We start from the raw sequence: 23,510 nt of genomic DNA on the forward strand, positions 1-23,510 counted from the left end.
TCGTCGCCTCACCGAGCGCACTTAGTGACCACTCTCACGTCTTCGCCAAGGGCCACCGCTCTCCACTGAAGGCGATGCTGGGATGCGACAAAGGAGCGACGCGTGTTCTGGCGCGCACTGAGCGTGGACGCGGCAGAAGATAGACGCCCGCATGCGGCCCCGATGGGAAGTGACAGGCGTAGCCCACATTCGGGGAGGACCTTCGAGAGCGCGGCCGCAAATTAGAAGGAGAAAGCTCAAATGCAACTAGGGCATGGCGTATAACAACGCCTGGCCTTTTGTATGCGAGCGGCGATGGACGTGAATAATTGTGACCGCACGAGAAAAGAATATGGCGCTCTCTCTCTCGCACTTGCGTGGACGAGCTCCCTGCACTGTCTCGTCTGGAGGCTGAACGCGGCTGAGTCTTCTCATATGGGCCTCACCGCTTTCTTTATTTTCACCGCAAGTGAGTCCCAGCGCCGTTTCTCAAATGTCAAGTTGTTCCACATTGCCTCTAAGCAAAAAAAGAAAGCAAAAACTTTTAGAGCTGTTAACGTAAGGAAGAAAATAGCCTATATTCGATATGGAGGATCGGCCGAGAATAAGGCACTGACCACATAGTGATGAAAATATGATACAGAAATCGCACTAGTGTATCGGGAATGACGCACGTGCCATGCCTGGTGCGGCCGTTCATCGTGCTCGTCTAGATTAAATACGCGCCCTGTTTGCCACACCCCCTTCGGCTATAAAAGCACTGTACGTTCTACAATAAACGGCTTTTGTTCGCTGGCCACCCCCGACTGATACAACTGGGAATGGCAGCACTTCAGTCCGACTTTGCAGAACTAACAGGGTTGTGTTCAACATGGTTAATGAAAATTACCGTGAGAAAAACTGAACACGTAAGATTCTCCCCTGTAGCAAAAACGTCGCAAAATAATCACACCATAAATAACAACGCAGTTGAATCTGTCTCATGTACCAAATAACTGGGAGCATTTCTCAGTCATAACCTAAAACGGAATACTCGTATATAATTCATAAGTAAGAAAGAATTTAAACAAATTGGTCTTTCCGAACGCCGTTTAGTCCTCGCTAATGCAGAAACAACCCTTACAAAATTTTTAGGCAGTGTATAAACTGTCCAAACTTCTGTCTATAAAGTCTATAGACTGTTTATAGACAAATCCGAGGGAACGGTGTTTAGGCAATATAAATGCTATAGAGAGTCCATAGACAATCTATAGATCTATGGCCATACCCCAGCGGTGGCCAAGTGGTTGAGCATCCGCATCGCATGTGGAAGGTACGGGGCTCGATCATCCCCATTACCGCCGGGTACCCACCGGTGATACAATGGGTGCCAGCTTTACCCTGGTCAGGTGCTCGGTTTATTTAGGGTGAAATACTCGGGAAATGGGTCTTTGACCCCACCTTGAGAGAAAGAAAAAAACCTTGTGCCATGGCGTTATTCGGCCACAGATGTCCTTGCCCCATAAAAATCCATCATCATCAGATTTATGGTCACACACTTTTAGTAGACGTTTGTCTATAGACAGTCCATAGACACTATATAGACAAGAAATATCTATAAGAAGGAAATAGTCTATAAGCAGTCTATCGACTATTTTTATAAGGGAAAGCAGAGCGCTTGCACCACGCTGATAACGTGATCAGGTCATCTCTTGAATACGCCTCCATTATATTGCCACGAATCTTTGCAGCCGCCGCGGTGGCTGAGTGGTTATGGCGCTCGGCTGCTGGCCCGAAAGACGTGGGTTCGATCGCGGCCGCGGCGATGGAATATCGATGGAGGCGAAATTCTAGAGGCCCGTGTACTGTACGATGTCAGTGCACGTTAAAGAACCCCAGGTGGTCGAAATTTCCGGAGCCCTTCACTACGGCGTCCCTCATAGCCTGAGTCGCTTTGGGACGTTAAACCCCAGTAAAGCAAACCAAACCAAACGAATCTTTGCAGTGTTTGTTCTTTCTTCAGAGCTTCCACCACACCACTTTATCGCTTTGTTTGTGGATGCAAGACGGGACCAGATTTATCTCGATTGATCGCACCCAGGCGGAGCTGATTCTACCTTGTTCCAGAATGTTATATTAACTTTACACGCTTTATCTCGAAAGTTCGCTATGAGCTTTAAATTGAGCATGGCTGAGAGCGGCGGGCGTTCATTTCGACGACCGCCGAGCACGCTTGTTGCCACGTCGCCGCCGAGTGATTCAGTCCATTGTGGGCGCAAGTCAGCCCAAATAAAGAATTTTGTTTAGACGCCATTTTAGCTGTCTTTCTGCCCTCCGGATTGCATTCACCAATTCGTGACAATATGGCACCCCACGCATGCAAATCTTACATAAGCTGCCGAGGCAGTACAAATAAAGCCTGCACATTTATAATGTCACGATATTCAATACATGGAAGCATATCAACACTGAAGCACACCCTGATTTCTCAGCCTCATGCCACGCGTAGAAAGCCTGCCCGGTTGTCATTGTTTCTAATGTTATAATACCACAGCGCGCAGCCATTCTCCCGAAATCGCATCTTTGCTGCGCGTGCCTACCTTGGGCATGCGGTGTGCCTGCAAGTACACAGAGTTGCCACACGCCAACTTCCAGCCGCCTGCAAATCCCAGCTCTCCTGGGTCATGCGCAAAAGCCTGCCCGATTTTCGCTCGCTCACTAAAATTTCAGAAGTCGCCGCTTGTATTGGCAATAAATCAAGCAATGGAACGCATTGCCATCCAGTATCATCAACCGTAATGAATCATCATCGTTTCAAACAGCTTTGCCAACACTTTTGAACACAGAAAACGCGTCATAGCGCTTGAGTCCTCTGCGATTGATGAATGCCGTTGCATTTTTGCCGGTGCCTTTTTTTCCTTTGCTTATGTTCTGCTGTACCAACGCTTTCTTTCTGTACTGACCTCTTTGCAGTTTTTTATTATTACCGCGTTTAGCTTTTAATTCAACTCTTCCTATTGTATCTTTACCATTTGTTATTGTGTTGCTGCTTTCTTCGCCCCCCCCCCCCCCACCCCCACATATGTAATGCCCAGTGCTGGACATTCAGGGCAAATAAATAAATATAAAATCCTGATGAAAATTAGATTTTGTGAAATAAATAAGCAATTTAATAAGGCAGAAGCCTTCTAGCACGACAGAATACCTAAAATTAGAAACGAATATTTCAAAGAAATTACAAGTACCAGAATGCAAATATGAATACCGCAGAATTCAAATCCCTGAACATCGTTGTACGCAGTTTTTCTCCTGAATTTAGCAGCGTTTGGCGTTGTTTTGTGGGTGAAGATTTCGTTCTGTGATTTGAAGTATCTCTAGCAGTGTTTACGTGATGTCAGCGTTTTTGGCTTTGTTTTTGTACATGTTCTTGTTTTTCGAGGACGCGGAGAAACACAAATCCTTTAGTTTTATTAATTTTAAAATTAGCACAAGTGTGAAATGTCGCTTCTTTAGTCATTTTATTTATCGCTAATGTAAGATCACGTCTGCAAATTCAATTTTCATAATTTTTCGTGCCTACATGTGGATGTACTGCGGCTTCGCTGTTTACTGACAGTACGTGCGGCCGTCAAAGTGAAGATTTTGGGCGTGGAAAGCACAAGAGAATTTGTAACTGCCCGCAGTACGTGAGCATGAGCAAACAAACGACATGAGAACAAAAAAGGCCTATAGAACGGTGACTTGTCCCCAGTTATTAACATATAACCCATGTAAACCCAAGTATAACCCATGTATAACCCGTCTTCTCGCAGCAAAAGCAGACGATACTGTTTTTTTTTAAATTTGTGCTCTACTACAGCATGGGATTCTCAACAAGTCTCAAGCGCAGGGCTTAAGACTCCAAAGCGCAACCCCTGCCATTTCTTACTCGTTTCACAGGCGGACTTCCTTCCACAGTTGTGTGCATTTGCTATGACTAGTTCTTTCACGAGTAACTTGAGCTTCGCCGCATTGCAGTGCGGCATTGCACAAAAGCAAGCCTTTTGGAGCCTTTTCTTTTTTCTTTTTATCGCGAAGCATCATTCCGCGCTAGACTTAGCATGGATAAATTAATTTTCAGCTGCATTATTTCTTTTTGCAAATATTTTCTCACAGACATCTCTTCTATGGCTGATATAATACAACAATGATTTTACTTTCATTCAATCCCATTCTTCTAATCCGCGAAACCGACCGGCTGATACAAGCGATTAACGAAGTGGTCGCGCTTGAACCAAATGTGACGATACTTTTTAGCAAAGCACAAGCAGCTGAGCACTCACCTCAAGGTCGTTGAAAAAGAAGTGGGAGTCAGCCAAGTTGAAGATCATCTCTTCCATGCTGAGCCCATATTGCACAGATGATGGGGTGTCCTGCGAGAGACAAGATAGCATTTGGGTCGTGTGTTAACCACAGCTTGCAGATAAGTGTAAACGTCAAGGCAGGAATTGCGAAGCAGTTTTCCCGATCGATACTGCTGAAGAAAGATCCAAATATCGACGCTCGGGACTGAAGATACACCATTAACTCCAGCAATACACTGCACCAGCAACAGCTGAGCACTATACACTGAATTCTGCACGTTTGTTGCCGTTGCAGGGCAGTATAGTGGTTCGTTGTTTTGCTTCTTCTTTTTTTCAACCCCACCCGCGGGCTTCTTCGAGGCTTGTTTGCTCATTCAAGCCATTTCTCTTTCTTCTTTTTCTTTCTCTCGATAAGGCGACAACGCTGACGGGGCAAGCCTAGAGGGGTATGCGCGCAAAGTCTTCCCGGAGACGTCGCCTCCTTGGAGAGAGAGGCCCCGCTGTCACCACCTGTTTTTCCGGGCCCGTTCTCTCCCTCCGCTCAGACGAGAGACAGTAGTGGTGGCAAGCGAGCAAGATGGCGCCGCCGCCAATGCATCGCGCCCCAATCTCTGCTGCGTGGCGGCCATCTTGGACTAAGTCCCCTTCCCGTAGCGAGAGAGGAGGCAGAAAGGAGAATGGAAGGGAATTGGAAGAGGGCGAGAGGCGGGGAGGGAAGAGAGCGCGCTGCCTCGGCGCCGGCGGCTGTAACCCGACGCTGTTCGGCCGAAACCCGAGCCTTGCCGGGACGGTCCCATCCCGGTCGGCGGACGGGCCCGCCGAGGGGGGTTGTGTGCGTGTGTGTGCGCCCGCGCGCGCGGCTTGCCTCTGACAAAGATCGGCAGCAGTGGCCGACCCCTTCTCAACTCCCCTTTCCCCTGCTCCTCTCCCTCACGAAGGTCCGCAGTTCCATGCAATGGCGTGTGCACTGCACGCCACCGCAAGAAAAAAATGTACACAACGAAGCGACAGTTGCGGAGAGCGAAAACACTGTTTGGAAGGCATGCCCGAAAAGCGTGCACAACAAAAGACACACGTGTCGGAAATAATCTTCGCGCATAGCCCGAGGACTGGACGATGACTGGGCAACCGCGTCGTTAACGTTGCGATAACCGTTCTTCAGGTATTCCCGAAGTAAAAAATAAGCGTATCAGAAACCGCCAAACCGATAAGTGTTCTACGAAAGTGCGAATATATATATATATATATATATATATATATATATATATATATATATATATATATATATATATATATATATATATATATATATATATATATATGTGTGTGTGTGTGTGTGTGTGTGTGTGTGTGTGTGTGTGTGTGTGTGTGTGTGTGTGTGTGTGTGTGTGTGTGTGTGTCAGCGGAAGGCTTTCTGTGTGTCTCCCAATGTTCAAGCTGGCCCCACAAATGAAATCACACCAAGTAGCCCCAAACAATGCCATTCTGCCCCGGAATGGTTTCGACCAGAGGGATTTCTTTAGCATGCTCCGAAAACGTACGCAGGTGCGTTTTTATTTCCTTCGACTCCGCGGCCGGAATCGAACAGGCGACTTTTGGGGTTAAGAAAGCAAAGAAATTCACAGTATTGAGAATGCAAGCGAACAGTAAGAATATGTTTTTTTACAGATATGTAGCGTATGCATTTCTTAAGGCACGCGGACACATTTTGAAAACGGAAAGTTTCCTTGTTAATGTAATCGTGCTGGTGAAATTATGGCATGTCCGACGCTCTTGGACAAAAAATTTGTGTATTGGAAAATTTTAAGGTACTGTTATGAAAGCATTGAAGGTAATGGTCCATGCTTACATGTAGCAAAATCTTTCTTTTAAAAGTTCTTCCATTGCTTGCATTGAGCAGTTAAGACTACCATAAAAAATTCTATGGGGAACGTTATTGACGATAGCAATTACATTAACAGCAGAAAAATGCAAGCCTGCCAACGGGAGACCTGCAGATGTGTTGATTTTTGTAGTGAAATCTTACAATATAAAAAATTGTGTTCATAAATTCGTTCACCTTCAAACATGCTTTTGCCCATAATTGCTGGGTATGGCGCAGCCATGCAAGCGCCAGACTTGGCTTCTCTCCACAGACGGTCGTCATGGAGGCGCAGTCGTCACCATGTCGTCATGGAAACAGACTCGACATGCAGACGGTTCCGTAAGGATTCGTGACAGGGGCCACGTAACAGAAGCACGCCAACTGCGCACTTAATCGACCCCTTACGAAACGGCTCCGTTCCGGGAACCGCTGCCGTACGGAGAAAGCCTTAAACCTCTTAGCCGAATACAAGAAATAAATTCATTAGAATCTCGTTAATTCAAACTCGCTAAATTCTGTCTTCAGGCTCATTTTATAGCTGACGCTTTGGTGCCTTCACCATCCCAAGTATGCTAAATTAACTAAAATAAATTTTCAGTACTCTTCGAGTTTCAATTAACGAGATTCGACAGTAGAGTGGCACAACCTTTGCGCCATTTGCATATTTGCCTCACATCGCAGAGGTCGGAAATTTTTGTTGTCAACTTTGTTGTTGTTTTTGTATTGTTTTTGTTGTTGTTGGGATTCGGGGCGAATAATATCTTTGTTGTATATGCGAAACAGAAAGATGGGCCGTTGGTTAAGATACAGTACCTTTCGCTGAAAAGTACCCTTCTTTGGGAGTTGCACGCTCGACCTAGCTAGACCGGGGTTTCAGTCCATATTTGTCGACATACTGAGGCACCATGGGGAAGTTTTTGTGTGCCGACTGTTAGTAATCATTCGCGTGTAGCTAGCTATAGATTAGATATGTCGACACATGAATTACTGGATTGCTATATCTATGCGCTGAGGGCGGACTTGAAGCAAGGCGTTACGATTTGTTACTTGTTGTAATATATAATGTTATCAAATAGTTATATAACAATGTGGCCACATTTTCGAGCAGTAATTCTGCAAAACATGCAGTTGGCTGAAGAAAAAAGGACGCTGTAAGGTGCTAGCACTTTGTCCTGACTGCTTCTCCTTCTGCAAAATTTTCTTCCTGTAAGATTTGGCACTCTCTTTTCTATTTCGGTTCAGTGTCACCGGAAAAGCCGTGAATATTTTGGACGCTAATTAAAGTGGCAAGGGTTCAGTGTTTATGTTTATGCAATTGGTTTCCAGAGGCCAGCATTCAGTTCGCAATCTTCTGCATTTGCGCATGAAGTACCAGCACTTGCAATCGCGTAAGTGGTGGCTGAGTGTTAAATATGAAAAAGCACAGTTCAGTTGTAGCATTGCCTTGAAATCACAGACGTAGAGCTTCAAGACCTTTGAATCCCGGCTGAAGGGGGGAAAAAGTATCAAGCGAAGCCCGCTGCTTCTGGACGACAAGAAATTGTGCTGCACAGAAAAAAGTACGATGGAAATTTATGTGTGCCCACGGAAAAAGAAAGAAGGTCAAAGTCTTATAGCGTGTTCCAGTCGGAGATTCGGAATAGCTGTCCCAATCCGCAAAGGAGCAACACGTCATTGCGGTCCAATCAGAACCCAGTATCACGCTCTTCGGTTGCGGGGACTGAAATCAGCGACTGAAATCACCGACTGAAATACGCCATTAGTGCCAAGACCGCCTGCCTTGCAAAATGCTCTCAGAGAAAGGCTCCTCCTCTTGGCTTCCGACTCTGCTTGTAGGCAATATAAATCGCTATTTAGATATTAGAATCCTGAAACGTAAACAAAGAAGATGGACCGAGCACGGTAGCGAACCAGGAGACAAAGCACAGCTCTTGAAGAAACTTAAGTACACTTGTCCGCCGTTAATACGAGCACCGTTAATAAGGACGACTCGAATTATGGACAATTATTTTCGGGGGCCGAAACTTTTTCCACGCATTTTCGGATCGTTAATATGACAACTCGCTGTCAGGACAATGGACAAGGGTAAGATGCACAGACCGTAACTGGGTCCATGTAATCTTGTTTCGTTAATACAGAGAGCGATGAGAATGAAATTTCGACTCCCCCAACCAGTTTTTTTCTTTCTTGTTTTTTGAGTGCTGGGCATCATCGAAAAGCAGTGCAAAAGTGCAGATGTCAGAATACTTCTTTTTGTGGTTCTATGCGTTCCATTGTCATGATGAGTGGAGACGCGTCCTATCGTTTGTCGTACTACATCAATAGTTGCTAAGGGTGTTCTCTCTGCAGCTTGTGTTACGTTGAACGCCTCCAGCAGCTGTCAGAAGATATTCCCGCACGCCATGAAACGTCATCATGTGTCTCATAGACCAGTAGGAGCTTCAAACTGCATCACATTATATTAAAGCAAATCGCGACCAGGATAACGCACTTTGAGCTCCCAAGATTTTGTGTGATTACCCCTTCAACGCCCACCACTATGCTTAGAAGCATTAATGCCAGTTTTTTTCTTAATATCTTTTTCTTCATGATTTGTTATCACGGGCGACTCGCTTTATGAATAGTTTTTCTCGGGGACAAAAGTGGCATACTAACGAGGCATGGTTGTACTGAAAAATCTATGCTCTTCACAGGTATACGCACATACCCTTACTGTACACACTCTAAAAGCGTGTCCCATTTCGTGCAGGTTACAAGTCTGCACGCATACTCCGTTGCCCTAAACTCCCAGTAGAGGCATTGTGCCAAAATTTGTGACGCTTCCATAAAGGCGCCTCTGTATCCTCGCACAGCATATCGTCCTCCCGGCTGCAGGCCAGAGCAAACTGCGCGAGAGGGCAAAGGCCTTCACGAGTTCTTACCCGGCATGCCGTTTCACCCCTCCACATGCCTGAGTCAGCGACCGCCTGCCAACCACCGCAACACACTGCACGGATTTAACGAAGCGGAGTGCGTGGAAGTCGCGGCGTGCTGGGGGGCGCGAGCGCGGGCTGAGAACGCTGTCAGCACGGTGAGAAGGAAAGGCTGGCACCTCTCCTCCACGTATTAAGAGAGAGGGGGGAGCAGCGCACAGTTCCCGAGCAGCGCCGAGATTTCGCTGAGGGAGGAAGGGCAGATGCGCTTCGAACCGCGATGAGAACCACTGCCTGCCTGCCTCCCTGCTACCTCCCCCCCCCCCCCCCCATTCATCCGCCGGCAACCACTGGCTGGCTCTACGTGTACGTGCGTGTCTTTTTAGTGTCCCGCCGTGGTTACTTCTATTGTTTTGTTTTTACTCCATCGCTGACGGGTCGCGCGCGACCCCCGGTTCCTTCTCATAGGGCCAGGGTGGCCGCTGCTGCAGCGAGCTGCCAGGGCCTCTGAGGAGAATCGGCTGCGCTTGCGGGTTTTAATCTCGCCTGGGCCCTGGAAGGAGGTGTTGAAAAGCTGGAGGCGTGGCGCGGGCCTATCCTCGTTGCTCCGCAGTGCGCCTGCCGAAGAAAGGCGCCGATTAGATTGGCAGGTTGTCTCCGCCGCGAAGCAGGGCGAGGTGTCGATAACGTCAACCATTGCATTGACGATGAGGAGCAATTGCTGGCAGAAGATGGAGAGATAAAAGGGATGCGCCACATTTCATGCGTCATTGGCCATTAGCAGCTCGTGGTGACGAAGTGAACCGCACGATAGCAAAAAAGCAACTATCTAATGGAGAGTGAGGTGAGAGAGTTCTTTTGTCCGCTGTGCGTATGCTCCGAGTAGTGTCGGAAACAAACGAGTAAGCTCAGCTCTGTCAAAAAGAAAAATTCCATGCGGGGGGAGGAACGGATGTAAGATTGCACTAGACGCTCTTGATCTTCATCATCACAAGCGATCACGGTAGTTAAGGCTAACGCCGGAAAGTCGCATAATTAGCTGCCTTTCGCTTGTGCCAGTGTACAGATCACCGGTTACAGTCTGCCGACTTAAGTACTCTGCCCCATCTTAACTTCCTCTTAATATTCGTAAAATGAAATGCGGACCATTGACGTAAAAATTAAATCGAGGTATATTTTGCTGCGAATGAAGGAAAAGCTTGCAGGCCCGTTGCATTGCACACTGCAAGCGCTCCCACGTTGACGTTTCTTTTTCCAGGGCGCATACTAAGCCCAGCCGTTAATCATCTCTCGGCTCATGATGGGGCATCCACGACGGGAATGAATAAGCCAGCAGGCTCTCGGCGACGTCACGTCATAGCAGCGACACAATAACGTCGAGACCAATGCAAGCAGCTGTGCTTTTGATCAAGTTATATTACACAGCGGTACGCGAACGACGTACTTTTCGTTATTTTTTTCTTGCGGATGAGGTAGTGGAAATCACCTCAAACAGTAAAAGACTTGAAAAGCACTAACGCAGACACACTATTATGCCGCACAAACCGAAAAAAAAAAAACAGCACTGATGGATGATCCACGATAATCCTGGGTAAAGATGGAGTCTCTGCGGGCAACGACCTCAAAATAAAATAGGGAAAAGACGACGGAGCCAAGAAGTACTTGCAACTGGGCAAGTTGGTGCATACCAGGGAGCGTTCCTTGTCTTGTTTTTCCCGGACACACAGCCCACGCCTTTTATGCCGCGGGGGGTCGAACACGTGGTTTTATTAACTCCGAAAGAATGCCCACAGCTCCGAATCCCCGTCCATTTCACAATCACAGGTCGGTGGTACATTAAAGACCAACTTGAAGGACAAGGCTCGAAAGTGTATCAAAAAATCTCTTTGCGCTAAAGCTCGTTAAAAAGGAGGCCAACGATATTTGCGATAACTATTATATTATTGTAATAATAATAATTAATAATAATTGGTTTTTTTGGGAGAGGAAATGGCGCAGTATCTGTCTCATATATCGCTGAACACCTGAACCGCGCTGTAAGGGAAGGCATAAACGAGGGAGTGAAAGAAGAAAGGAAGAAAAAGGTGTCGTAGTGGAGGACGCCGGAATAATTTCGACCACCTGGGGATCTTTAACGTGCACTGACATCGCACAGCACACGGGTGCCTCAGCGTTTTGCCTCCATAAAAACGCAGCCGCCGCGGTCGGGTTCGAACCCGGGAACTCCGGATCAGTAGCCGAGCGCCCTATTATTGTATTATATTATTGTATTGTATTTTATACGATATTTACGATACCTTTTAATTCATGTAAGCTTCATGTTCCATGTCCTGTGTACTGTGCACATGCACTTTGTTCTATTCACACCCGCGCACACTAAGAAAGGAAGCACAGTATTCCTCACGGCGCATGTTCCTGGCCACAATTTACTCATGTGCGTTTTCAGACAAGAAGAAGGCAGAGTGGGTGAGGTCACAAACGCGGGTTAATGACATCCTAGTCTAAATCAAGAGGAAGGAATGGGTTTGGGCAGGGCATATATGTAATGCGAAGGCAAGATAACTGATGGTCGTTAAGGGTAATGGACCAGGTTAGAAGAGAAGGGCAGCGGAAATTCAGGTAAGCGGTTGAGATAAGCAGTTCGAGGGGATAAGGGACGGAGGATGGCATAGATAAAGGTTAACTGGAGAGATATGCCAGAGGCCTTTGCCTTGCAGTGAGCGTTTGGAGGCTAGTGATGATGAAGCTTAGGCTAATTCGCCTTGTCTTCACTAACGTTAGTTCTTCTGGCCCTTGAAGAAATTCGGCGAGAGAGAATCCTTGCAGTAGCAGCAAATGGTGTGATCAAGAGATAAGGTAGCTTTAGATTCATCTTCATGTGGCTTCTAGTGCACGAGATTAAATTTATGATATGCAAATAAATACGACGAAGAATTTTGATAGGTGCGGTACATGAATGTGTACTGTATACCCCATAAAATGTGAAAACAATATGCACTAGACCTTTCTGAAAAAGTTTGGATAAACGGCTTCAGATAGGGAACAATTCGATTAAGCACACTTCTCTTTTAACTGTTAGAAATTTTAGCTAACATGAGACCTCGTAATGTTAGATTCATTCCCTCCCCCTCTGAAACACAGTGTCGCGGCAGCAGCTCATCCGAGCCCCCTTAATCCGCTTTGTGGCCTGCAGTATGAACCTCTAACAGGGCACCTGTACCGCCACCGACCCAACTCCGACTGCTCTAGTGCGGTTAAGCCGGTCGAGATCTATCGATCTACAACGCGTCGTCATCGGCACGGTACGGGCACCTTAGCAGCAGTTCGATGCGCGCTGAGGCACACAGGCGCGAACAAGGTGTCCCCGCACAACGCACACGACGACGCGTAGGCGGCGAGAAAAAAGGCAGCGGAAGAAAGGTGACGATGTTGATTTCGCGGTCTCTTCGCCGCAGAAGCACGAGAGCGACGTAAGAAGATCGGCGAGAGGAAGTAAGGTTTCCTGCGCGGTGGAAAGCGAACCGTGGAAAGACCCAGAAAAAGCGCCTCAAACAGAAGCTGCCAGCTTTCAGCACGTCCGTCTCTCCTCTCTCCTGAGTGTCTGCGTAGAGAGGAAGAGAGAGGCGAGCCTTCGCGTCGAGAACCGTCGGGACATCCGGGCCTTTCGCGCGCCGCTCGACTCCGGTTACAATCGATGATAGCGCGCACGGGTTTCGCCCCCGAGCTGCCGCCGCTGCTGCTCGCCGCCGCTGTGCGGTGGCTGCGTGCCCAAGCCGGCAGGAGACGGCTCTGGCTGGCTTCTTGCCCACTTTCCTCTTACTGCTACTGGTACTGCAGATATACTGCTTGTAATCGTACTTTTCGGGCCACGCCAGAATGCAGTCTCAAAGGATGCGAAGCTGGTCGTTGTCTGTACCTGTTCGACGATGGGTTTTTGTGGTCAGGTTACACGAGAATTTACAGACGCCGTAATAACGGACCGAGAGTACAATTTCCACAGAGCAGGTAGCGGAGAGCAGGTACCGATAAGCGGATTAAGTAAGCGCACAAACTTTCGCCCCGCCCCTGGCTCAGCAACACGGGTGCTGTTGTGACGTCAGCGAAAGAAAGGCATCCATAAAATTCAATTGACGGTGTAGGACACGGCAACGAAACGGCAGAGTGTGTGTGTGTGTGTGTGTGTGTGTGTGTGTGTGTGTGTGTGTGTGTGTGTGTGTGTGTGTGTGTGTGTGTGTGTGTGTGTGTGTGTGTGTGTGTGTGTGTGTGTGTGTGTGTGTGTGTGTGTGTGTGTGTGTGTGTGTGTGTGTGTGTGTGTGTGTGTGTGTGTGTGTGTGTGTGTGTGTGTGTGTGTGTGTGTGTGTGTGTGTGTGTGTGTGTGTGTGTGTGTGTGTGTGTGTGTGTGTGTGTGTGTGTGTGTGTGTGTGTGTGTGTGTGTGTGTGTGTGTGTGTGTGTGTGTGTGTGTGTGTGTGTGTGTGTGTGTGTGTGTGTGTGTGTGTGTGTGTGTGTGTGTGTGTGTGTGTGTGTGTGTGTGTGTGTGTGTGTGTGTGTGTGTGTGTGTGTGTGTGTGTGTGTGTGTGTGTGTGTGTGTGTGTGTGTGTGTGTGTGTGTGTGTGTGTTCACCTTCGCAATAAGGCTGTTTAATTCAGGCTAAGCGGTTCACTTCTTTCCACAAGAGAATCTCTCTGGCACCAGCGAAAGGAATCGAAACTATGGGGCAATATGAGGCGTCACCACTCCTGCTCGCAAGCGGCAATGGCAGTTCGACATATCGAGCCTAATTCAAGGAGTTCCTCTTATGGCCTTAGTCGTCTGATCTCTAAATACATTTTCTATAGCGCCCATGAAGAACAACGGACAAAAAAACATAAAGAAGCACGCTAGAATACAAGACCAGTCACCAACTTGCCCAGTTGCATGCGTTAATGAGGTCTACGAGTGTTTCACACCTCAAATAGGTGGCATATAGCCAGTCGTGTACACGTTAAAGAAAATAAGTAACCAATTACTTGATGTTTTGTTGCACATTGTTAATATTCAAGAGGGGTGGTTTTCCAAGTTGTCACTAATTTTCCCACGTTTCCTCGCGAACAGATCACAAGCTGCTCTAAACACTCTCACAATAAATACGCTGGAGTGGGGAAGCCGCCTAGTTCTATGCAGTGGGAGGTAAGCTGCGGTGCCATTTGACAGGAGGGGTTTTTTTACACAGCAGTCGCGTGATATTTCTCTGGATGAAAACTGCCGTAGAAGACGGCGGTGACTCGGTTGTGGTCCGGAAATGATGGCACGGTGCTTCTCCGCAGTCAGTTGGTACTCAGTTTGTCACGAAGGAAACTTCCTCGCTAGCATCGATGCATGCCGTCAGGTGGACGTTCTCAGAGCTCTGCTGTTGGTCACAACTTGTTTTGGGGAAAAAAGTAACTGATTACCAGTGATAAATGACAAAAGTAATCGATTAATTAAAAATCACAAGAAAATACAATTAATTACGAGTAATCATTTACTTGTAGCGCGTTACTTACAATTCAGGATATCATGGATAACGGATCACGAGCACATAAGGTCTCTATACTGACGGACGAGGCTGGAGGTGACGCTTTCAGTTTTCGTCTGTTCTGTGACAAGGGAAATCGAAACTTGATTCTCAATGCCTGCAAAACACAAGATCTCCCTTATTCTCGTATGAACTATAGGGCTTTTAGGGTTGCAAGGACTGAACACACATTAATTTTTCTCGTTCATCCCCTGTACTTGTACGAGTGGAGATGCAAGTGAACTAGGCAGGGTGGCTTTCATGTGAACTCGCGCACGCTTTAGTGCACCAGTGCTCTCTAGAGAAGCACTGGTACCATATCCACCGAGCACCGCAGCATGAAGGTGTTTTGATTCCACGGACCTGTTTCTTCATTGCACTTGTGCCCAGTAATCTGTGGCTCGTTTCTTCTAACTTGCTTGTAGCAACAATAATAATAATAATTGGTTTTGGGAGAAAGAAAATTGCGCAGTATGTCTCATGTATCGGTGGACACCTGAACCGCGCCGTAAGGGAAGGGTAAAGGAGGGAGTGAAAGAAGAATGGAAGAAAGATGCCGTAGTGGAGGGCTCCGGAATAATTTCGACCACCTGGGGATCTTTAACGTGCACTGACATCGCACAGCACACGGGCGCCTTAGCGTTCTGCCTCTATAAAAACGCAGACGCTGCGGTCGGGTTCGAACCCGGGAGCTCCGGATCAGCAGCCGAGCGCCCTAACCACTGAGCCACCGCGGCGGGTTGTAGCAAGTGGGCCAGTATTATTTTTTTACTGCGAGGCCACACGGAAAAAGTTTCAAATCAAATTCAGTAAAACTCGCAAGTATAGCGCAATTCCACAAGGATGCTGTCCCGCTAATGGTGACACGTACGCAACAGCGGTGCGCAATGAATGAGTTCACCTTTCCGTATCGTCCGGCGAAGGTTCCCGTGAGGAGCGAGTGGAAGATGATGATGGTCTCGTCCAGGTCCCAGATGAACACCCGCTCCAGGCTGTTCTCGGGGTCCGGAGACGGGTTCGCCTGCCGCCGACCCCGGCCCCGACCACTGCGCCCTGCGCAGACCGCGTGCACGGAAATTGCTGGGCGTCATTCATGATTAAGGTTCGTGGACATTCATAAACGATACTTCATCGTCGCCACGTGAGCCCCATTACGTCCAGTTCTAGACCGAGTCTCCTCTGATCCCCGCTTACCTTCCGGCTTGATGTCCTTGAAGTTCTAATCGTAAGTTCTCGACAATTAACATGCTATCGCTGCTGGGCGGTATCTGAATAAAAACAGCAAGTCCGAACGGCACCAGGGGAAGCAGTGCATATTTATTTATTTATTTATTTATTTATTTATTTATTTATTTGTTTGTTTATTTATTTATTTATTTTTTCAGCGGGGAACACGGAGGGCAAAAACAGAGCATTCTTCACTGGGACAGAGCATGATGATTTTAACTGCGCTCTATGAACCAAGTGTGAACCTATAGGGTACAGCTTCGAGCCGCGATCCCTAACAGCGATTCTGCTTGTGGCGTTTATGTTCGGCTGTTCGAGCTCACACCTGACACGGGTATGCACGGATCGAAAGATAAATGAGTGGGCAGAGGACACAAAGAAAAACTCTTACGTCCACACCCGTTCCTCTGCACACCCTTCCTACCACCTTTAAAGCCAGCGAGAAGTTGTCTGTTTGCCGTGTGGTGTTGCAAACGCGAGCGCCAGACAAAGTGGCGAACCCTGCCGTCTAATGCCACAAAGTGGCCTTGCAACAATGGTCAGTCTCGAAGGTCAAACAAAGTGTCAGAAGCTCGAAGCAACTTTTTCAAAAACTTTACTTCATGGCGTTCACAGGAAGCGTAGGATTTACTGTTGTTGTTTGATTAATGGAATCCATTCGGAGATCACGCGCATCACTCGCTATATCAGAAAAGGGCGCCCAGAAACGAGGTGAGACAAAAGAAGCGGGAAGGAGGATTGATACCGACATGGCACGAAGAGAGGCACAACAAACACGAGAAGCGCAGTGAACAGCAGCAAGCCTGTGCGCAGTCGAACACGCGCGAAAAAGACCCAGAGCGCAGAACATTCGGGCGTCTCTCGAACCCCTAAGCCCCAGGTGCGAACACATGCAGCTGCACGATTGAAACGAAAGGCTATTCTCGCAAAGCAAGCGAAATCTGACCAAACTATTGATTTATTTTAGCCACAAGATTACAACAGACTATCAAGGCCGTGAATACGGATAATCAATAACCTAACAATAGTAATAGTAATTTGTCTATAATAATAACCCGGCGGGCAAATTGCCACCTGCCCGCCAAGGCAGGAGGACCACCAGCTTTTTCGTGACACGGACGCTGGCTTTTTTCACGAACGGGACCTCTAATGCCACGCATTGAAAAAGGCTTGGCCGGAATTTTTCTTTCTTCCTTCTTTTTCAAAACGGGGCCGACCCTCCTCGTCCCTTTCCCTCGTTACAATAAACTTCCCCTAGTTGACTTTAGGCGCCCCATTTTAGTTGCATGTATGCTTCTATCCTCACGTGGTTTTCGGCAACTACTGCCAAATAATTTAGAATTAAATTTCTTCTCTCGTGCTGTTCCGGCTTCATCAAACAAGCGTAGCTACGACGTGTAAGTTGTATTTAGGTTGCGTGAGCCAGGAAAAAAAATTCAATGCCACCGGTAATACGTCATTTGTTGTCGTTCCGGCTCTTCTGTACCAGGCTGGGTTAAGCGCTGCATCAGCGGTTACAGCCGAACTCGTATATATCGAATTAGTTCGGGATCGCGAAATAGTTCGATATATCGATCATTCGATACATAAAAGATGCCGATAGAAAAGCTTCTGGTGTAAGCTAGAAAATAGAATACATTGCACCCACGCCTGACGCGTTCTTGCAGCGACGTGCTGCCCGCCCAGCTGGGCGATTCTGCACCTAATCTGTTTCGCACCGAATCTGAGGTGGAAGATAGTTCGGATCAGGCCACCACCTGTCGTAAGATGTTTGATCCGGTTACCGCTAAACTGCAAATACAATAATCGTTTTAAAACTAGGAGGGGAAACTTAAGCTCCGCCTTAAGGGCATGACGCGATAGAGTTAATGGTTTATGCGGAACGGGTCATTCTCGAATTTAAATTCACAGATCCTTGTGAGTTCTCATACCACTCCTGGCGTAGTTATGCAGCGCGGGTAAGGGATGCGTCACTGTACTGCGATGGCAGGTGCTGCCACCGGCGGGGCTTGTGCGATCCAGGTTGCTCAACCTGTCGCGAGCAATCACTAATTGAACTGCCACCTGCCACGGTGCTCAGTTTGCTCACAAACCGGTGGGCGGGTTGGGGTGGCGCCGTAGGGTCACGTGACCTAGGTGGCATACCTATCAGCAGCCAAGCATGCCAGGCAAGGGCCGCCGCAAGGTCTTAGCTAGGTCGGCTTCACCGCACGACAGCGAAATGGCGTGGAAAATGAGTACAAAAGACCGCAGGTCACCCTCAAGTACCCCTCACGTTCATCTCAAGCGGTTTCATAGCGTCAGCACTGCCAGCAGCTGCCCAAGGCTGCGCAGTTGATCAGTGTCAGCGTGTTCGATATATGGAATGTTCCGCTGAACGGGCAGTTCCGCTGAAGAGGATGTCCTGAGTGTTCGATATAAACTATAATTCGATATATCCGTGCTCGACTGTATTGCTGTTTGTTTTTGTTTTTTCACATCTAAAGCGACCTAAACACCCCTTACAATTGTATTCACCGTCATCGTTCGGTTGTTGAAACCAAAACCGGCGTCAAGGAGAAATTCAATTATACATTAATCAGCGGTCGTAAGGGATCAACATGGGGAGAGCCATGCAATACTAATGTCTGACGCATCAATTCAAAGAATAGAAGAGGACAGAATGCTTGAAGAAGAGACAAAATGACCGTGGCGCTAGTTGTTGCCAACACGGAGTGCAATTAAGGAGCTGCAAAGAGAGGAAATGATCGAGTCCCACCTTTCTTGGCTCCGCCACTGACAGGGTCGCACTTTGCGGGCGGGGAGGGGCTGCCGTCGGCGCCGTACGAGCCGTCCACTGCGGGGAGAGACGCGGCCTCGTCTTAATCCACGCGAGCAGCAGGCAACCCTTCCTTTACTCCCCCGGAAAAGTCTGTACACACAAAATCGCCTACTAAGCACTGTACCGTACAAACGCGAGCATCGGTTAATACCGTCTTCCACCCTCGATGTAGTTACGTATTGAGCAATGCTGAGTGTTACATGCCGGTATATGGTGTACCAAAGGGGCGAAATATCCATGTTGCGCGGACGTCATCTCTCTGATTTTGAACCCCTGCTGAGCGGGCCTGCCCTATTTCTCTGTCTTCCCTCTTTAATGCTTCGATCACCTGAACATTACGCAGTGTGTCACACTGCACCTGAGTGATTGTGAAAACAAAAAAAGAAATAAAGTACAAAAGAAGTACACCTGAAAATATTCAAGCCTAAAGCAATCTGAACCACCCTGACGAGGTTTGCATATAAGCAGCTCTAGGAGTAATTCATAATGGAGACAAGTTTCGCAGCATGAATAAAACGCACACAGAAGACAAGGAACAAACAAGACAGGACTGTGCTGCTTGTTTGTTCCTTGTCTTCTGTGTGCGTTTTATTCATGCTGCGAAACTTGTCTCCATTATGAATAGCAACCAACTAGCCCAAACCACCGTGTTACTTCTAGGAGTAACCATCATTGCGCCAAACAACAACGCGAACTGCATATTCGAGAACACCTGCGCGACGACACAAGCGTCAAAGTAAACAGGACCAGCCCAAAAATAAGCTCGCGTCAGAGTGAGTGGCAGTCATTCTAACTTTCAACTAATGAAAAAGAAAAATTGATTCTTGTTAGACCCGCTACGTCGGCCGTCGAAAGGGATTCGCGGGGACTGAAGACGACTTCCAGGGACGGGAAAATAAAAATGCAGCTACAGCCCTGGTTATACGACATGTCCCTCTACGAACGAGGAAGACAAAAGTATTGGCAGCGGTGGGATTCGAACCCACGCCCCCGAAGAGACTGGTGCCTTAAACCAGCGCCTTAGACCGCTCGGCCACGCTACCGATGTACGACCGGCGCACTGACGCTGCACGCAACCGGTGCCTTGCAGTGGTGGTTGGCCCTGATCCAACTGCCCGACGTTTAAACGGCGTTTTATCCGGCAGGGGCCTGCACTCGTTCCTGCGCTGACTGGCCGCAATCGAACGCTTCTCCTTCGACAGGGAACCTTTTCGGCAACGTAGCTCTCCGTGCGATAAAATATTCCTCACAGAATTTTGTAACTTTGATTCTACAATACCTAGCACACCGTGAATTTAGGTACTTCCAAGTTCATTATCGTCAGCCAGCGAACATTAGCTCGGAGACAACTTTTCCCACCGAATAACTTTCAAAAAGCGAGCCTTCAGCATAAATTTAGTTTGAGCTATCGAATCGAACTTATTTTGAGCAGTTATCAGCTGCAGCGACAGCCGCACCGCAGATTATGCACAGGCAGTCTCGCGATAAACCGGGAATTCCTTGTTCTCCTTACCACTCCTGCCTGGATAACTTGACAGCAGTTAGAAGCCATTCTTTCACCGGGCCGAAAAAAATATCTTCGAGGCCTGGAAAATTTTTCCTTCTGACAGCCTCTTTTACATATAGTTGTGTTAGACATAATTAGGCTTCCCCCCTCCCCTGCCCCCGTCAACGTAACGAGCACGTAGTGCATTATGCAAGCACAGACTACTTGGCACGCTCTGAGAGGGCTCTCAGACTTGCAAAAGACGTCGGCTGAGGAACCATTAAAGAATAAAAACCCTCCCTTACCGCGTGGTTTCTTGCTGCATACATGACACCGTACTCCTTCCCAATCGTCACGGTGTCAACATATATTCTCGTAAAAAAACTGACAGTGGCTTAGCTTGGCTAACTCTGGAATTCAGCGAAAAGCAAGCACGCTTGCTAAGCGTCTGAGGCTCGTCCATGGCAGCTCCGCTACACGCTCGCGAAAGCCGTTGTACCAGGTGGCTATGACGTGGTACCACATAGTCTTACGACAGTACCTCTTGCTGGGCTAGTTGGTGTAACATTGTGTAGCAAAAGTAAAAACAGCGCTATTTTTTACACAAACCACACAGAAAGACCAGACAGGACGGGCGCTACACGGTAAAAAAAGAAAAAAAGAGGAAAACAACAACAAAAAACACTCACACTCAGAGAAAACCTACTCATTATCGGGTATTTTTTAGCAATCTATGCTCACTTTCTCGTAGGGAGATAGAAGTGGTGCTGGCACACATGTCACCTCTCTCTTTGATAAAAAAGGCTTCTGCCAGTTCCCGAGCTAATCTATCTTTGCTCCTAGCTAGAATTTTAATCTCGCCAAGTCGTGGTTCACAGTTTTTTTTTTCGTTTTTATCAATGCAGGAGCGGCAATGGGCGGGTAGGTTTTCGGACGAATCTGATGCGTTCCCTAACGACCTTTTATGTTCCCCTGCACGCTCGTTTACGCAGCGTCCAGTCTGGCCGCCGTACACCTTGCCACATGCAAGGGGGATCTCGTAGACGAGATCAAGAAGTAGCAGCTTTTGGTGAGCTTGCCATCATAGCTCGAACCACAGGGCAACTAGCCTGCATCTGTTTAAGTTTCTGCACACGAGTTCGGCGCGGCCCACACAGCCAAATTTTCAGAACAAATTTCATGGCATTATTTATGATGCCAACAATTTTCATGCGTGCAAAACGAAAAGATATGCAAATATGCATGGTACTATCTCTACTATCGTAATTTATTACGAACCATCGAATTAATTTCAGATTTTGCGAAGTTTTTGTCTACCCCTGCAAACTAGGCATGCCGTTTGCACCGCCTCGACCCCATGCTTTAACTCAATTCTCCGTGCGGCTTCTCCCGCTTCGATGCTACGCTCTTGAGTCGCCTGTGGCTGGGAGTGGTGTTTACAAATGCCTACTCTCACTTTCCTGCGTGCGATAACTGCGGGTGCGATGAAACAAGAGAGAACCTACTTTGTGACTGCCCTCGGTTTCAGCGTGAGCGTGCACTCCTGGCTGCAGCCCTCCGCCGCTTAGATCCTCCGCCCCTTACTGAAGCCAAGATTCCAGGTCCTTGGACTAAACCTTCACCGCAGAGGACAGCTGTGAAGGAGCTTTAAAGTTCTTGAAGGGCTCAGGACTCAGCTCAAGGTTGTAGACTCTATGTGCATGCCCTATGTACCCTGTTAGTAATGGCCTACGAACACGAAGAATAGTGATCCCCCTTCCCTCTCTCCCCTTTCTATCTCTCCCTCAGTTCTCCTTCCGACGTGTAGGGTAGCATACTTGGCGTCACTTGTTTAACCTCCCTGCCTTCCCGTTTGTCTTTCTCTCTCTCTTCGCTGGATCCCTGGCGATTCTGTAATTTATCCAGGTGCATAAAATTTTTGTGACAATTCCAGGCTTTCCAGGTGGACATGCACACTGTTAGTGGCATGTGTCCTATTGTCGAGGCTATGTGCGACATAGACCATTCCTTAAAACTGTGTCACCCAGCCTCTCCCGCAGCGACGCGAGTTTTCTGCGTCACGTGTGGTTGGTCTAATGTTTCAGGGGAATCCCCCAGCGTAAAGCAGATTTGTAATAATGGAGTAATTACTCACTGACTTCCACCCAAGCGCAGCCATACGGCTACAAAGAAAAGCTGTACAGCTTCCACGGAAACTTCGTACGGTTTAAAAGTTTGTCCTGGTCCGGGGTTCGAACGGCACCACCGCCTAGGCCACCTAGCATGTGATATAGGGCGAGAGCGAGCTGATCAACAATTCGAAGCGGGAACTATGTTGGTCCAATCTTCTAGCGGAAACCACCTAGGTGAAGTAGATTTGTAAGGAACTAATTACTCAGATCTACCCAAACGCATTCATACTGCTAAATGGAAAGGTATACAGCTTTCACAGAAACTTTGTAGTCGAAGAATTCATGAAGCCATCACGGGGCCTCCGCCTCACCATGCTCCGGTGAGGCGATGATCCCGGGACCACGATGAATTTTTCCTCAATTACGAAGTTTCTGTGGAAGCTCTACAGCTTTCCTTTGCGGCCGCATGGCTGCACTTGAGTAGATGTCAAGCCACGTGTGGCTGCGGGCTAGACTTCATGAATGTCTATTCGGAGCTGATTAGTACGGCTAAGAGTGCAGATGAACGGCAGATGTGAATAAAGCATTGGACGTCTCCTATACACCTGTCTCCGCTTCGGCATTCAACGCCTCACACAGATGACCATACCCACAGAGTGGACCTTGGCCACATCTACCAAAAGCAAAGAAAGCTACCGTCATCTGCTGAACTTGTTGAGGCCAGCAGGTTGCGGTACGCTACAACCTCCTCATCCGGGTTTTTCAACTTCTCTATTTTTTTCCTGCGGGGGGGTGGGGGGTGGGGGGGGAGGAGGAGTAGGTGGAGTATCCAGGCTCGAACCCGACCGCGGTGGCAGCGTTTCGATGAGGCGAAACGCAAAAAGGCGCCCGTGTGCTGTGCGATGTCAGTACACGTTCAGGATCCTCAGGTGGTCGAAATTATTTCGGAGCCCACCACTACGGCACCTCTTTCTTCCTTCTTCTCTCAGTCTCTCCTTTATCCCTTCTTTTACGGCGCGGTTCGGGTGTCCGCCGAGATGTGAGACAGATACTGCTCCGCGCCGTTTCCTTTCCCCCCAAAACCAAATTATTATTATTATTATTATTATTATTATTATTATTATTATTATTATTATTATTATTATTATTATTATTATTATTATTATTATTATTATTATTATTATTATTATTATTATTGAGAAGAGGGCCTTTTCTCAGTCGCCCCAGTATGGAGAACACCAAACCCAACGCTCA

At 47.8% G+C, this 23,510-nt stretch overlaps 1 protein-coding gene and 1 non-coding gene across 5 annotated transcripts in view; both read right to left on the minus strand.

The window, feature by feature from the left end:
• eya (eya transcriptional coactivator and phosphatase 2) overlaps positions 1-23,510 on the minus strand; it is a 100,208-nt gene that overhangs the window by 27,094 nt on the left and 49,604 nt on the right. For 2 of the 4 annotated variants that reach the window (XM_077641275.1, XM_077641278.1), the window contains exons 8-10: positions 18,597-18,674; positions 15,513-15,664; positions 4,281-4,370 (exon numbers count right to left, since the gene is read on the minus strand). In XM_077641275.1, the coding sequence (XP_077497401.1) occupies positions 4,281-4,370; positions 15,513-15,664; positions 18,597-18,674 (320 nt within the window). The remainder of the gene's footprint in view (positions 1-4,280; positions 4,371-15,512; positions 15,665-18,596; positions 18,675-23,510) is intronic. The other 2 variants (XM_077641276.1, XM_077641277.1) reach the window with 1 other exon arrangement.
• Positions 19,621-19,702, minus strand: TRNAL-AAG (transfer RNA leucine (anticodon AAG)). Its single transcript has one exon. It is a non-coding gene; the product is annotated as a tRNA-Leu (tRNA).

Source organism: Amblyomma americanum, chromosome 10, assembly GCF_052857255.1.
Source record: "Amblyomma americanum isolate KBUSLIRL-KWMA chromosome 10, ASM5285725v1, whole genome shotgun sequence".
Lineage (NCBI taxonomy): Eukaryota > Metazoa > Arthropoda > Arachnida > Ixodida > Ixodidae > Amblyomma > Amblyomma americanum.